Here is a 13537-nt window from a genome sequence, read left to right as displayed (position 1 = left end):
GAAAAGCTATGGTCCACCCAGCTGTGCTTTTCTTTGGTGCAACCTTAAGCATGGTTAATAGATAATCTGCAAATGCTTTGTTAAAATACACGTGTACGCAGAAGATTTCCTTCTCTGTGGGCTCTAGGATAACATCCTTACACCTATCATGTTTTAGAGACCTGCACAGTTAAAGCAGCTTTTTCATTAAAATGTTATTGAGGGTATCAAAAAGAGCAAACCAAAAGTTTACACATTTTAGATAATTTTGTTCCCATATAGGAAACAAGTATTAGGTAAGTACAACCATTTCACTCAAGAAAAAAGTGCAAATCAGCAAAGTTAAGAAACTATGTTCACAGTTCAAGTATATTAGGAAGGTGACATCTACCAGTGACTGTGCAAGCTGATTGCATGTGTTGTCCATTGTTCATTAGAAAGCCTACAAGGCAGCCAGACCACATGTGATTCCTAAGGGAAGATACACCAGAACAGAGAATATCTGCTGTCTTAAGGCATGATGAAGAACTTTTCCCGAACAGTTAGAACAGGCATTTCCTACTGTATCTTTGGGGGGGGGGGGAAGTGTCCAAGAGGCAGATACTAAAAGCTAGGCCCTGTGTATCACATAAGCAGTAGGTGACAGTAGAAGCAGGCACTTGAACTTCCCTTCTCAGAGGCAGCAGCTTTTCACAGTTGGCTTCCTGAAGCAGCATCTCTTCAGAGGCAACCGAAGTGATTTTACATCTGCGTTTGTGCTGGACTATTTGCTTCTTCCACCTGTAGCTGCAGCCAGCTCCAGTCTAGAGCCTAAAGAATAAACAGCACAACTTAAGTCCCCAGCGCACGGCTCCTGTTCTCAGCAAGCAAGGAATAATAATGTCAGTCAGCAGTTTAAGTGGGGGTGTGGGTGCTTTCTCTTGCCCACAACTCCTACTCTGTCCAAAAGAGCAATATGTGTATTTCTATTAAACACATTACATATTTGTGGCAAAGTTACACAAGCAGAAGTTTGAAGCCATGAGCTTCCCCAGTCCATTTATAGAAGAATATCAAATACATTACCATGAAGCTCTGCTCCTGATCCTTCATTGTGTCATGCATCACATTTTCTAGTTGGCTACAGAGTTTCTGTGATTCCAGCAGTAGCTCCTCACTGAAAGGGACAATTATTTTCCATGGCAGTTTCGGTTAAAGAGATGCTGCCTCTACCTTTAAGATTCTGGCAGGTATGCTGCAGAGCACTGAAGAATATTAACCTTTACCAGGCAGCTCATAAGCTAGTAATTCACATCACAACTGGGAAAGTCAGTGGCATCCCCAGATTTACTGGGACAGGGGAAAGGAAGCATGTTCCAAGTTGGAGCTGGGTTCTAATTATGTGGAGTCACTGTTGCTAAAGTTGCAGAACAGTGTATAAACTAAAGGATTAAGCAACATACAAATAAACAAACCAATGTCTGTCATTCCAACTGGTGACCCAGTTCATTTAAGCAAGCCAGAGCTACACGTGCTTGGTTATAGCAGTCTCTCCTTTATGATAAAGCTCAGCTGCTATCACCCTGCATGACAGTGCTCCAATAATTCCTGTTGGCAGTGTACTTCAAGCGACCCCAACCATTCCAGATAAAATAAACCATTTATTTTTGAGGCAGCGAGAAGTGAAGCTACACATTATTCCCCACTTTTCATAAGCACGATTCACAAGCCCCAGGAAGTCCAGCTGCTAGGTAGAAATGGACAACGGAAGCTGAACAAAGTGCAAAATGTGAGAAAGCCTGCAAGTCATTATTTCACAAAGCGGAAGCCCCAGCTTTGTAGTGCTGGTATTAACAGCTACAGAAGTCCAGACTTTGCCTCACCTTTTCCTGACAGATTCTGATAAATTGTAGGTTCCAGAAGGTACCTGCAGCAGCAGCTGACCAGGGCTACCAAGACGTGATGTGTTCATGCTCTCTGGACTGCCAGTAACAGGACCGCGTACTTTACTCTGAAGAAACCACAGAAGATTCAGATTGCAGCTATTTCCCCTAATTTCCAGCAGCCAGGAGTATAAGACAGCCTGGAATTTGGCTTTAATACTAATTCAAAATAACAGGGAAAAGAACCATAGGACACACCACACTTACTATTAATTATTTCAGTAATCTTTGCTGCAACCATATTGTCAGGTTAAACTGGAGTTTTTATTTTACTTACACAAGCAATTTTCAGCAAGTTCCACAATTCTTTCTGTCGTTTCTCCTGAAGCCTAACAACTGTTTCCTCATCTTCATTCATCAGGTTCATCACTTTCTCCACTTTGGGGAACAATTCCAGTGCCTTCTGCTTGCAAACTACAGTTTTACTATTAAAAAAAATAGATCGCAACATGGGCAACTGCAGTAGGGGAACATTTCTGAAGTTTCTTATTTCCTGTAACACTCAGATCTCATTAGCTGCACACAGTTTTTTAAGCCTCTAGAACAAAACCTCTTGCTGAAAGAGAAAATGCTTTCTCTCAACCCTCAATAAAAGCTGACTCTACAAAGCTCACCTGAGCTGAGCATAAATGACTCGGACTTTTTTTTCAAAGGTCTGGATTGCCTGTAGGAGCAGTCGTACTATTTCTTGGCTGTCACCGCTTGTCCTCTGATCTGGAATGAGAGTCAGAGTATTACACAGAAAGGTAGGCTTATAGGACAGTGAGAAGATTCTTAGTGGCTTGTTTCTACTGCTGCTTCAATCCTGAAACATCCCAAGTTTAGGGCATGTGAGTTTGAGTGGGATGAATTGCACTGGATTTTAGCCACTTTGTTCAAAACGATGAGAATTCGAAAGCAGAGCTGGTATGGTGGGTCTAATGCCTTGGGATTGTATAACTGCTCAAAGGAAGAGCTGTCTTTAATCCTTCCTACACAGAAGCAGAGCATATGCTTGCAGTAACAGCTTGCTCTGAGAAGAGCTCCAGAGAAGTTTCAAGAGGAGCTCAGAAGGTGCCAAGAAAGCAAGGCTGGCCTAGTTTAAAACTGACTCCCTGACTCCACTCTCACAAAAAAAGCAAGTCCAGTACAGTCCATGTACAGCTAGTGTATGGGCAGGCCTAGAATGCAGAGAAAGCTTTCCCGGTGCTCATTGTTGTATCTGCAAAGTTACTATCCACATAAAGCAAGCTAACCTTGAGCTAAAATGTCTTTTACCTCTTGGCTTCTCTCTCAATCTCCGGTACAGCTCTCTGGCTTGTTCTTCTCTAGAAGAAAAATGCACAGAACACAAAGGACTTCACTAGAACCTAAATTATGAACAAGTGGTTCAAGAACTCAAATCTTTTATGTAACAGTCTGCCATTTCAGACCAATGACAGGTAAGGAGTCAAAAACTGTCTTTTAGTGTCAAGGTCCTCCCAGTCCCCTATAATTTGGGTGGAAGAGATAGCACTTTCATTGTCCTGCAGAGAATAAGCATATACTAGCAATACCCCTGCATCTGAAGTTCAAGGTAGTTTAACTCACAAATCCTCCAGTGTTCCTCCTTGTTTACGACCTAGTGGGCTTCTCTGCAGGTCCACAATGTCTGTCTGCAGGGCCATCATCCTCTTCACTAGCTGATCCACATCATCCTCCTGAAAGCAGGGAGGAACATAAGCAATGGGACAGCCTCATGCTAAGAGATACTACCACTCACATTGGCTCTTCCTTTCTCACTCATGTTTCTAAACACATCAGCAACATGCAAACAGCAGCCTTTGACAAAGACAAATGAGACTATGAGTAATTTCAATTCAAGGAAATTAGCTTGGTGGTCTGGGATAGAACAACTTCCAAGAATTTTTTCATAAAAAATTCATCCTGCGACAAAATGACATTGAAGGGTCAGACTTTCTAGTAAATGTTATTCTAGTTCCAGGCCATCCTGCTTCCTTTTCCTTGACTACTGCAGATCTCTCATCCTATCCATCAATGCTTTTCCCTTTTTCCCTCAGCACACAAGTACATCTACTCCTGGCAACCCAAATTCTGCTTTTCACTTGAACTCGTTCACATGCAGAAGCTGCCACTTGTTAGACAGTCATTCTGCACTCTGCCTCGCCCCAATAGAGGAGGACGAAGTGTTGGAAAAGAATAAGATATTGACCAGTCACCTTTCGCTTCTCATCTGGGAACAACGGTTTTTAGCCCTACTTACAGGGGTTACACTGTCTTATGTCAAAAGGCTGAATGCCTTACTGGGAGCAGGTGTGGAATGTGCACCAAGAATGGGAAATTGTTGCCTTTTCAAAATTCAAGACTGATGCTTAAAGTTCTTGTGTTCAATCATCTTATCATTCGCTTTCCCATTCATTTAACCTATGTTCCATATCCACTATCCTGGCTCCGGAATTGGGTTAGCAGGACATCCGAGTGTAACCACTGCAAAATCTGCTGTTGCATTCCCCCTGCCAAGCCTTACAAACACTGTGAGCTTCATGAAGTACTGGCAATGGACAAAAATGGTGCCATCCAAAACAAGGGTATGTGACATGTGGAATCAGCCCAGCCACAAGAAGTTTCTATTAAGGGAGGACGATGAAAAGAAAAAAAAAAAAAAACAAAACAAACAAACAACCTCTCTTTCTTTAGGATAAGCAGTTAGATTTAGAAACATACCCGCCCACAAAGTTCCACAGCTTGCTCCATCTCTTTCCAAGCAAACAGCAGCTTCTCAGAAGCTACAGGGAATGAAAGAAGAGCAACTGCTTTTCTTAGGTTCATACACGAAAAGGTACTTTGTGGGGATAAGAGGCATAAAAAGACCACTGTTTGCCAGGTGCTATACTCACTAATTCCAAATTCAATCTGTTCTTTATACTTCTCCAGATCGATTTGAATGCTTGTTTTAAAGAAGTCCAGCTTTGCTTTCAGCTGTTGGGAAAGGGATGCCATAGAATTCTTCATCTTTGAGAGGGTACTATTGTAACGCAACAGATTCATCCTACATGGACAAAAAGAAGGTCCTATTACCCTACCAAACTAAAAACACTGGCTTCCACTTATATCAAAAGTAGATACTTTAGAGTGTAGCAGTAAGCACAAAAGTAGTTGTGTCAGAGGACAGTACTCTCAGCTTTTCATTACTTGTTAACAGCTCCACTCATGGGCCTCCCCATTCCAACAGGGTCCCATTCCTGTCCTTTCCCTTCCACCAGGGAGCAAAGGCACAGATAAGTATTTTAGAGAAACTGCCACCGTACATGGCTGCTCGCTGCCCCTGCTGAAGCCGGTTACAGTCCTCTTTCAGCATCCGGATTGTGTGCCAGATCTGACCCCACACTTTACGCAACTGGAAGAAGTGGAGATTCTTCTTTGGATCCTGAACTGGAAACAAGAGGGGGGCAGGGAGAGGAAAATGTACAAATCAGCATGCAGCCTAAAAGTTGTGTTATCACATGACAAAACAGACCAAAACATCACTCCTTTGAGGGGCACATTAGCTCTCGCAAAGCTTATAGTTGGTTAACCCCTATGCAGCTTCCCCAGTGTATCAAAATAAAACACTTCCTTTCCTCAGTTCTTTTGACAAATTGAATGAATGCTATGCCAGTCCATTTTACTGCTTCTTCAGTCCCAATATGCAAAAGCTCTCTTTACCCTTTGCACATGACACTGAACACAGAACACAGGCAGCCCTCTCAGCGCAGACAACCTCTCACATTCATGCTAAAGAAAGTTCTTACGGATGCAGTCAACACTTTCTGGATGAGGACGCAAGGCAACCTGAGCCTCATAGGCAACTTTCTGGTTATCGAAGAGGAAGAGGAGGTCTGTGTCTGCAGCTGCAGTATCATTCACCTGCTGAAGACAAAAGACTCAGCTAGGTTCTCTCAGAAAAAGCAAGCCTCAGCAACACCATAAATAGAATGTTCCTCCTCAGCCAACGACTCAGCACCAAAGGCAAGAGGGTACCTATTCTGCAAGTGCTGTTAGGTCTGTGTGGTTACTAGGACAAAAGCCTGCCTGAACAGCAGGGAGTGCTGTGCTCCCAAAGTGAGAGCAGTGCCTGCTGATTCACTGAACAGCAAGGAAGGGAGTGTCCAGACTCACCTTGCTATCGGCTATATGTTTACTGGCCAACTTCTGAGAAAACAATGCAAGTCCAGCTTCCTGCAGTAGCTCCTGGTCCTGTTCTGGGATTCCTGTATCTGACTGGATCCTAGCCTTCACAGTCTGCAGAGTCTCCTCCTCTGTCACAGGGTAGGTGTGTACGATTCCCGTAACCATGTTCAAAACATGAAGCAACTACAGGAAGAGTAGTGTGACATGAGAAGGGCCGAAGATACATTGGTCACGTTTGAGCAGAGATCCCAGGACCGAGACACTGGCCACCAATAAACTGTTCAAAGCGCTTGCAGGGCTCAAGAAGTCACTTTGCAGCTATTTCATAACACTACGCTAAAGTGTTTGTCCTCCATCAACTGGAAGAGGCACCACGTGGGAATTAAACAGCTTCAGCCACAGAATCCTGTACCAGAATATGGAACCAAGCACACACAGAAGCTATTTGCTACTCTCAGCAAGCTCAGGGCATCTTTGTCCTCAAATAAGCAAGAGGAAAACACCTGTCACTAACTGTCAGCAGACAGCTAAATGAGATTCTGTGCTGCTCCTCCTCCTAGGCCTATGACTCAAGCCTCTGCATGGGATACAGGCAACTGCTCTCTGGAAAACTTTTCGGGGTACTACAGACCCATTGCTTACCTTCAAGTTCAAAATGTCATCCAAAGCTTTAAAGCACCCATTGGGTCCATATGTAGGATCTGTACCTCTCTGCCGTGGGTGCCACATTAACATCAGTTGCAGCCATTTCTCCAGCCTCCCAGCCAAAACACTGAAGGACCAAAACAAGAAGGGGATCGGAAGAGGTAAAAGTGCATTTGCAGTCACCACATGGTCTGGTCTCTGCAGAAGGACTGACAAACAACTTTTCTCCCCACCCGGATCATAAATCATAAGTGTTTAGAAGGCAGAAACAGAGACTCACAACTACACAAGTCTGACAAGGGACATCAGCATTGTTTGTGTCATGCACTCAATTTATTCACAGATTAACATAGTAAGGCATGTAATATAAACCTGGTCCTTTTGCAGAAGAACGTTTGTCCCAGCGTGGCATAACAGATTTCTAGTCCTTACCTGTTTAGATTGTTCGGGCAGGGTAAACTGCTAGAAAATTTGACTTCTCCAGATAAGTCTTCTGAAACGACAATATCCATCTCACTCTTCTGTCGCACTTTTGTATGCCTAATGAATTCAAGCAGGTACAACAGTGAAATAGTCACCTGCCTTTCCCAGCCTGCATGTTAGTAGGCTCTTAAAGCTACTCTTGACAGATGCCACTCTGGTTTCTGCTACCTGCCCTGCAGCAGTCAGTCCTGATCCCAAAGAGCAAGTATCAGGAATGCTGAACTTGCTCAGGTAGGTCAAACTGCTGTGAAGGGAGTCAGTCTCCATAAGGGCAAGGAACATAGGGATATTACCCTAAGAATCAAGGGACCACACTTCTACTTCCTGTAAACGAGACAGTCACGTTGCATGCACCCTTCTTATCACCTGGCCCCAGCCCACTCACCATTGCACTGGCTGCCAGTTGGGTAGGAATGGTCGAAAGCCTGTAATGCACTCAAAGGCCAATGTGCCAAAGCTCCAGTAATCCACCGTCACCGTATATTTCTGCTGTTCCAGCAGTTCTGGAGCCTGAGACAGTTTACACACACGTGAGAAAGCCACCCATCTCTTACCTCTCTCTATCCCTTAAGAGCTCATTAACATTTGTACAGCGCTCTGCCTCTCACAGCTCTGAGATTCTCTCTAAACAGCAGAGGTTATTGGCATTCCTGCTTCTTCTGTATAACAGACATAGCAAGCATACACTGTGAAAACTCAGTGCCAGCAAAACACCTTTGCTAGCTGCAGCACCCCAAACACACCCCATATCAGGGCAAGTACTTCATCCCACCCCAAAGCCTGATTAACAATTAACTCTATCCCACCGCAAAGTGGTAGCCGCTCTTGTAGCTGCATTCCTTCCTTACCAAGTACTGCAGAGTTCCAACAAAGGATGTACAGAGGCTACCCTGATCCAACTCCTTAGCATAACCAAGGTCAATGATTTTGTGTATTAACTGAAACACACAACAGAGGATAAGAACGCTAGAGAGAAGTCCTATTAAAAGCACTCCATACAGCAGAGAAAGAAAAGGTTCAGCTCTTCAAAAGCATGCAGGAAAGCTGCCAACAAAGAGATGGAAGTGGACATGGAAGGCTCCTGTAGATGTCTAAAACCACAGAGTATGTGAAGTTGTCATTGGCTTGATAGACACAGAACTGGAGACATTACTGCTAATTCAGATCTTGGGTCAATCGGTACAGTCTGGTTCTTTCCTTAACAGTTGAAACTCAAAACCTCAGGTGTTACCAGAAGTTTAATACAACTTTTCATCTCAGCGGCACACAAAATTCTGTTCATCTGACACACAGATCTGAGCTAGCTGTTATCCTGGGTTGAGTGCTCTTGCAGGGGGACCACTGCAACTGCATGCTCCTCTCACACTTACTTGTCTATGCAGGCAGAGACACCTGGTTCCTGCTTACCCTTTGCTCTCCTTGCTGCAGCACAATGTTCTCTGGTTTCAAGTCTCTGTGGATGATCCTGTTTTCATGCAGGTACCTGAGAGCAGAAGCTGAGACACAGAAAAAGCAACTTGTAAAAGTGTAACTAACAGTACCCAGCACAAGCTCAGTAAGGATTCAGCACAGGAAGATATGGACCTGTTGGAGCAGCGCCAGAGAAGGCCACAGCAATGAACACCTCTCCTATGAAGAAAGGCTGAGAGAGTTGGAGTTGTTCAGCCCGGAGAAGAGAAGGCTCCGGGAAGGCCTTATTGCGGCCTTTCAATACTTAAAGAGGGCTTAAAAGAAAGATGGGAACAAACTTTTTAGCAGGGCCTGTTGCGATAGAACAAGGGGTAATGGCTTTAAACTAAAAGAGGGGAGATTTACACGCTTCCAACCCAAATTATTCAATCATTCATTTCTACCATTGTATAAGCATGGCTTTTGGTCAAATCTTGTACAATCAAACATTCGATGAAACACTAAGTGCAAGAGAAAAAGTCAGCATCAAACACTTTGGACACAAACAGAGTTTGCTCTCTGGGTCTTTCCTCACACCCTTCTTGTAAATTTGAATGACACTGCCTAGCTTCCAGTCAGCGGGGACCTCCCCAGACTCCCAAGACCTTTCATAGATGATCAAAAGGGGTCCTGCTGTAACACCCATTAGCTCCTTCAGTACTACAGGGTAAATCCCATCAGGCCCCATGGACTTGTGAACATTCAGCTGATACAGCTGGTCCCTTGTAATTTCAGCGTCCACAAATGGAAAGTCACTGCTCCCGCATTCGAGGTCCTCTGGCTCAGGGGACCAGGCAGCCCAAGATATATCACTACTATTAATGACCGAGGAGGAAAAAAACAAACAAACAAACAAAAAGAACCCCAAAAAACACACACCAGCAAAACCAACACTGAATGCCTCCACTTTTAATTCATCCCGATTAGTCAGGTGACCATCTTCAACCAGTATCGGTCCAATTTTCTTTAGACCTCCTCTTGCTACTAACATGATTTGCAAGAGACTTTTGTCTTGTCTGACACAACACTGGCCAGTTTCAACTCCAGCTGAGCTTTGGCCTTTCATGTCTTCTCCCTGCACGTATGAACCACAGATCTGTAATCTTCCTGAAAAGCCTGACCTTGCTTCCAGAGATCACACAATTTCTTTTTCCTCTTGAGCTCCATGAAGAATTCCCTGTTCAGCCAAGCTGGTCTTCTGCCCCTCTTGCTTGACTTACAACACACTGGAATTTGCTGCTCCTATGCTTCTAAAAGGTGATTCTTAAAAACTGACCAGCACTCACAGAAAACTCAGCCCTCAAAAGCACATTCCCAGGGTACTCTGCTAAATAACTCCCTCAGTAGCCTGAAGTCTGCTCTTTTGAAGTCCAGGGTAGCAACCCTGCTGTCCTTTTTTTCTCTCATTGCACTGAAAATTTTTAATTCAACCATTGCATGATCACTGTGGCCGAGACAGCCACATACCATCACATCTCCCACAATTTCTTCTCTATTCACAAACAGCAAGTCTAGGAGGACATTTTTCCTAGTTGGCTGAGCACTTGTGACAAGAAGTTATCTCCCACAAACTTCAAGAATTTCCATGACCTGCATGTCACAGCAGTATGATATTCCCAGTTGATGTCTGGGAAGTTGAAATCTTGCCTAAAGACACAGGCTGTCAATCCAGAAATTTCTCCTAATTGCCTACAGAATAACTCATCAGCACTAACATCCTGGCTGGACAATCGAGTGGCTATACTCAGCTTTTCTTTACCTATCTGTTTCTTCAACAGTCTTAACCTAGAATACAAAAGCTGCTCTGATAAACGCTTGTTTCCTGTTTGGTCCACCAGGTGTTCTTCTCCTCCTTTCACCTGCAGAAATCTTCAAAGGAAATTTCTATCCAACATACTTTCTCTGCTCAGAGCGCTAGGACCCCACAACTGGCAGACTGATGAATTCCATCTATACTAGAAAGACAAAAATCTCAACTCAAGAACACACAAAGGCAGAATAAATGCCCTCTATTTTCTCGCTCAAGACAATACCTTGATATATTATCTCCTCTCCTGTGGATAAAAAGAAAAATCATGGAGCTAGGGGGAAAAAAAAAAAAAAAAAACACAAAACAAAACTTGGCAGCATTTCCAGTTTGTGCTTTTCAGCCATGACTCAAGCCTGAGCCAAAGGGACTCGCTTTTCTGCTCTCTGAGACTTTGGGTCCCTTCTGACAGTGTTGCATTCCCAGACAGAGCTCTCTTGTTCAGTACAATATGATCCAGCTAGACTTTCAGGAGCTATCGACAGTAACCCCAGAAAGACCAACTAGCCATGCACTGTAAGTGATCAGGAGAACAAGTTGTACCAATAGTCAAAAATATTTCTCATCAGCTACAGTTCAGATCATACAACTGAAACTTGGGTCTGTCCCTCTTCCCATACACACACAAGCACACGAACACAAACTTCACTCTAAATGTGATCTGCCATTGTCTCTGGTCAGCACTCAGTATCATTTCTGGGTCTCTAAGCAGTACAAGGATGAGGCAGCAGCATACAAATGCTCTGGAACACAAAGGATGGGAGATAATGCCTAACAGCCACACCTGCAGTAAAAGTAACGACAAAAGCATGTTTATTTTCTTGCCACAAGCTCACTTTCTAAGCATACATCTGTCCCAGACGCATTTCTTAAATATCTTCTCTCTAAAGCCTTAGCACCTGTCCAGTTTTGCCTCATCTGCAACTCAGTAAGATCACAACATAGCTTGACCAAAAAACTCCACCCCAAAAGTCTCTAGACAGCACCTGGCAATCTTTGCACAAGAACTGTCTAAAATTCCACATAGTGTTGACCCAATGCTAATGGAAACCCACTGATCACACACATTCTGAAGTCCTGATGATCAGCTGTTAAGCTGAGGGTGGAGACTGATGTGCATCATAAACCTGGCAAGCATTCAGCTACCCACAACCTTCCAGGAAATCCTGAATGGCACTTTTGCTAGGCAACAAAATCCATCTCTACATTTTCAAGAACAAAAAATCAAAGGTTGGCTCTTCCACAGAGAGGCCTGGCAGAGCAAGACAGGAAACACGTATACTCTGCAAAGGTCAGTCAAAGATGGAGTCATTAAGGTCACCACTGCATATCCTTAGAGTGGATTCGGCATTGAAAGGGCTTCCACAGTTCAGACAACTGAAGGTACTGCTACCACTTACCAATATCAGATAACAAGATGAGAATAGCTTCTTCCCGCAAGCCACAGCAATTCTCCAGCTGATTCAGGTACTGCAAGAAAACAACACAGAATATAGTCTTTCCCTCCTGCATCCCAAATGAGGCTCACAGTCCCACAAAGTCTCACGGATTAAGTTCCAGTAACAGCAATGAATCCTCACAGTGTCACTTGCAGCCAAACAAATACAAAAAGTTTCAGAAAGCACTTTAGTCTTCAAAAGCTGAACGTAGTATCAAGGACCAACCCACCAAAACCTGCCACGACAAGAATGAGGAAGCATCAGGATGTGAAAACAGATGTTTTACAGGGAAATATCAACGGAAACCCTAGGATCAGCTGAGAAGCTGATCCAGACCATGGTCACCATCCCAGGGACCTCACCTTGCGGAGGTCTCCACCTTGGCAGTACTCCATGGCCAGCAGTGGCAAGTCATTTGGTGCAAGCTTCTGCATCCCTTCAGGGACATCACGGGCAGCCACCACATTGGGATGGTTCAGCCTGAGGAATGGAAATGAGGCAAGTACACATGATGAGCAGAGCCAGGATAACACCCGAAAGACAACTGTTCTGCAACAGCTATGCAGTTTCATGTGCTCATCATCATCACGCAAAGTCCTACAAGGACATGAAACCTTTTAGAAATGGAACTAGTGAATTCTAAAGGTCTACAATTCATCTGTCCTCCATGGACCTATATTCATCCCAACTCCTTGCGTTTCACGTGTAGTGTGTTCTTTCAACGCACATGCACAACTGATCCGCCTAGGAGCTACAGGAACGCACCTTGTGAGGGAGTGCGATGCTGTCCGTCACCCTCCAGAAGAGACCCAAATCGCAATCACATCATTGCATTCTACAAAATCCATCCAATGCCCCGAAGGACCACCCAGCACAGACAGTAAGCGAGCCAAAAGCGCGGCTACATAGCAGAGCTGTTGTAACACCAAAGGCGGCGGCAGAAGCGCCAAAGAAGCAAGTCTAAGACTCAACACTGACGAAACACAGCGCGAGGTTTTCCTCAGCGTGCGCCTCTGCCCGTCGGGGCCGGGCACCCCCGGAAGAGGAGCGAGCGGCCGGCCGTCTCTCCCGCCGTTCACCTCAGCGCAGCCGTCAGATCCGCGCTCGAAGGCCGCCCCCGCTCGCGCGCCCGGGGGGCGCTGACGCAACCCCGCCTGGCGGCCGCTGCGCCCGGCCCGCCCCGACGGCGAGCGGGCAGCGGGCTCCGCCCGGCCCGGCCCGGCCCTGCCGGCAGCGCCCGCCGTGGCGGAGGAAGCCTCACCGCTTCATGATCTGGATCTCCAGCGCCCAGCGGTCGCGGTTGCGCGGGCTCAGCTCCTGCCGGCACTGCTTGATGGCCACCTGCTCGCCGGTCTCCTGCGGACACAGCACGGGCTCGGCTGAGCGGGCGCCGGGCCGGGCCGGGCCTAGGGGGCCGGCCGCCGCCTACCTTGTTGTGCCAGCGAATGACGTTGCCGAAGCCGCCGGTGCCGAGGCGCTCCTTCATCTCCCAGGGACCGCAGGTCTGCGCCTGCAGGGCCGGCGGCCGGCTCATGGCGGGGCCACAGCGCTCGGGCTCCGCAGGGCCCGGGACGCGTCCGCCGACGTTTCCGGCTCCGGCGCGAGCCGCGTGTGGCGCTGGCACCCGCCCCCCCGCCCTTAAAGGAGCCGCGCTACCAGGGCGC

At 45.9% G+C, this 13537-nt stretch overlaps 1 protein-coding gene across 3 annotated transcripts; it reads right to left on the bottom strand.

Moving 5' to 3' along the window:
- Positions 1–4: 4 nt before the first annotated feature.
- On the bottom strand, positions 5–13488 carry IKBKB (inhibitor of nuclear factor kappa B kinase subunit beta). 3 transcript variants are annotated; one of them, XM_075444815.1, is made up of 21 exons: positions 13303–13488; positions 13135–13229; positions 12236–12353; positions 11835–11904; positions 8586–8674; positions 8027–8116; positions 7564–7688; positions 7128–7235; positions 6693–6822; positions 6039–6233; positions 5672–5789; positions 5189–5312; positions 4778–4929; positions 4605–4666; positions 3471–3580; positions 3159–3208; positions 2516–2615; positions 2179–2326; positions 1842–1969; positions 1045–1135; positions 5–789 (listed from the first exon to the last, which is right to left on the bottom strand). In XM_075444815.1, the coding sequence occupies exons 1-21, from the start codon at positions 13405–13407 to the stop codon at positions 721–723; spliced, it is 2277 nt and encodes a 758-aa protein (XP_075300930.1). In that variant the 5' UTR covers positions 13408–13488; the 3' UTR covers positions 5–720. The 3 variants fall into 3 exon arrangements, with proteins under 3 accessions (XP_075300930.1, XP_075300931.1, XP_075300932.1); XM_075444816.1 differs by having other exon boundaries at positions 5672–5786; XM_075444817.1 differs by lacking the exons at positions 13135–13229; positions 13303–13488 and adding an exon at positions 12639–12663.
- Positions 13489–13537: the final 49 nt, after the last annotated feature.

Source organism: Opisthocomus hoazin, chromosome 28 (genome assembly GCF_030867145.1).
Source record: "Opisthocomus hoazin isolate bOpiHoa1 chromosome 28, bOpiHoa1.hap1, whole genome shotgun sequence".
NCBI classification, from domain to species: domain Eukaryota; kingdom Metazoa; phylum Chordata; class Aves; order Opisthocomiformes; family Opisthocomidae; genus Opisthocomus; species Opisthocomus hoazin.
Note: the sequence above shows the minus strand (reverse complement) of the source record. Positions and strands in the feature narration are given on the sequence as shown.

What these genes read in the sequence shown, in the direction of transcription:
- IKBKB (XM_075444815.1), bottom strand. Translation starts at nt 13,407, where the DNA reads ATGAGCCGGCCGCCGGCCCTGCAGGCGCAGACCTGCGGTCCCTGGGAG. An exon ending in AACTGGCAGCCAGTGCAATG is followed by an intron (nt 7,236 to 7,563) that starts GTGAGTGGGCTG and finishes TGAATTCATTAG; the next exon opens with GCATACAAAAGTGCGACAGA. An exon ending in TGCCCGAACAATCTAAACAG is followed by an intron (nt 6,823 to 7,127) that starts GTAAGGACTAGA and finishes TTGGTCCTTCAG; the next exon opens with TGTTTTGGCTGGGAGGCTGG.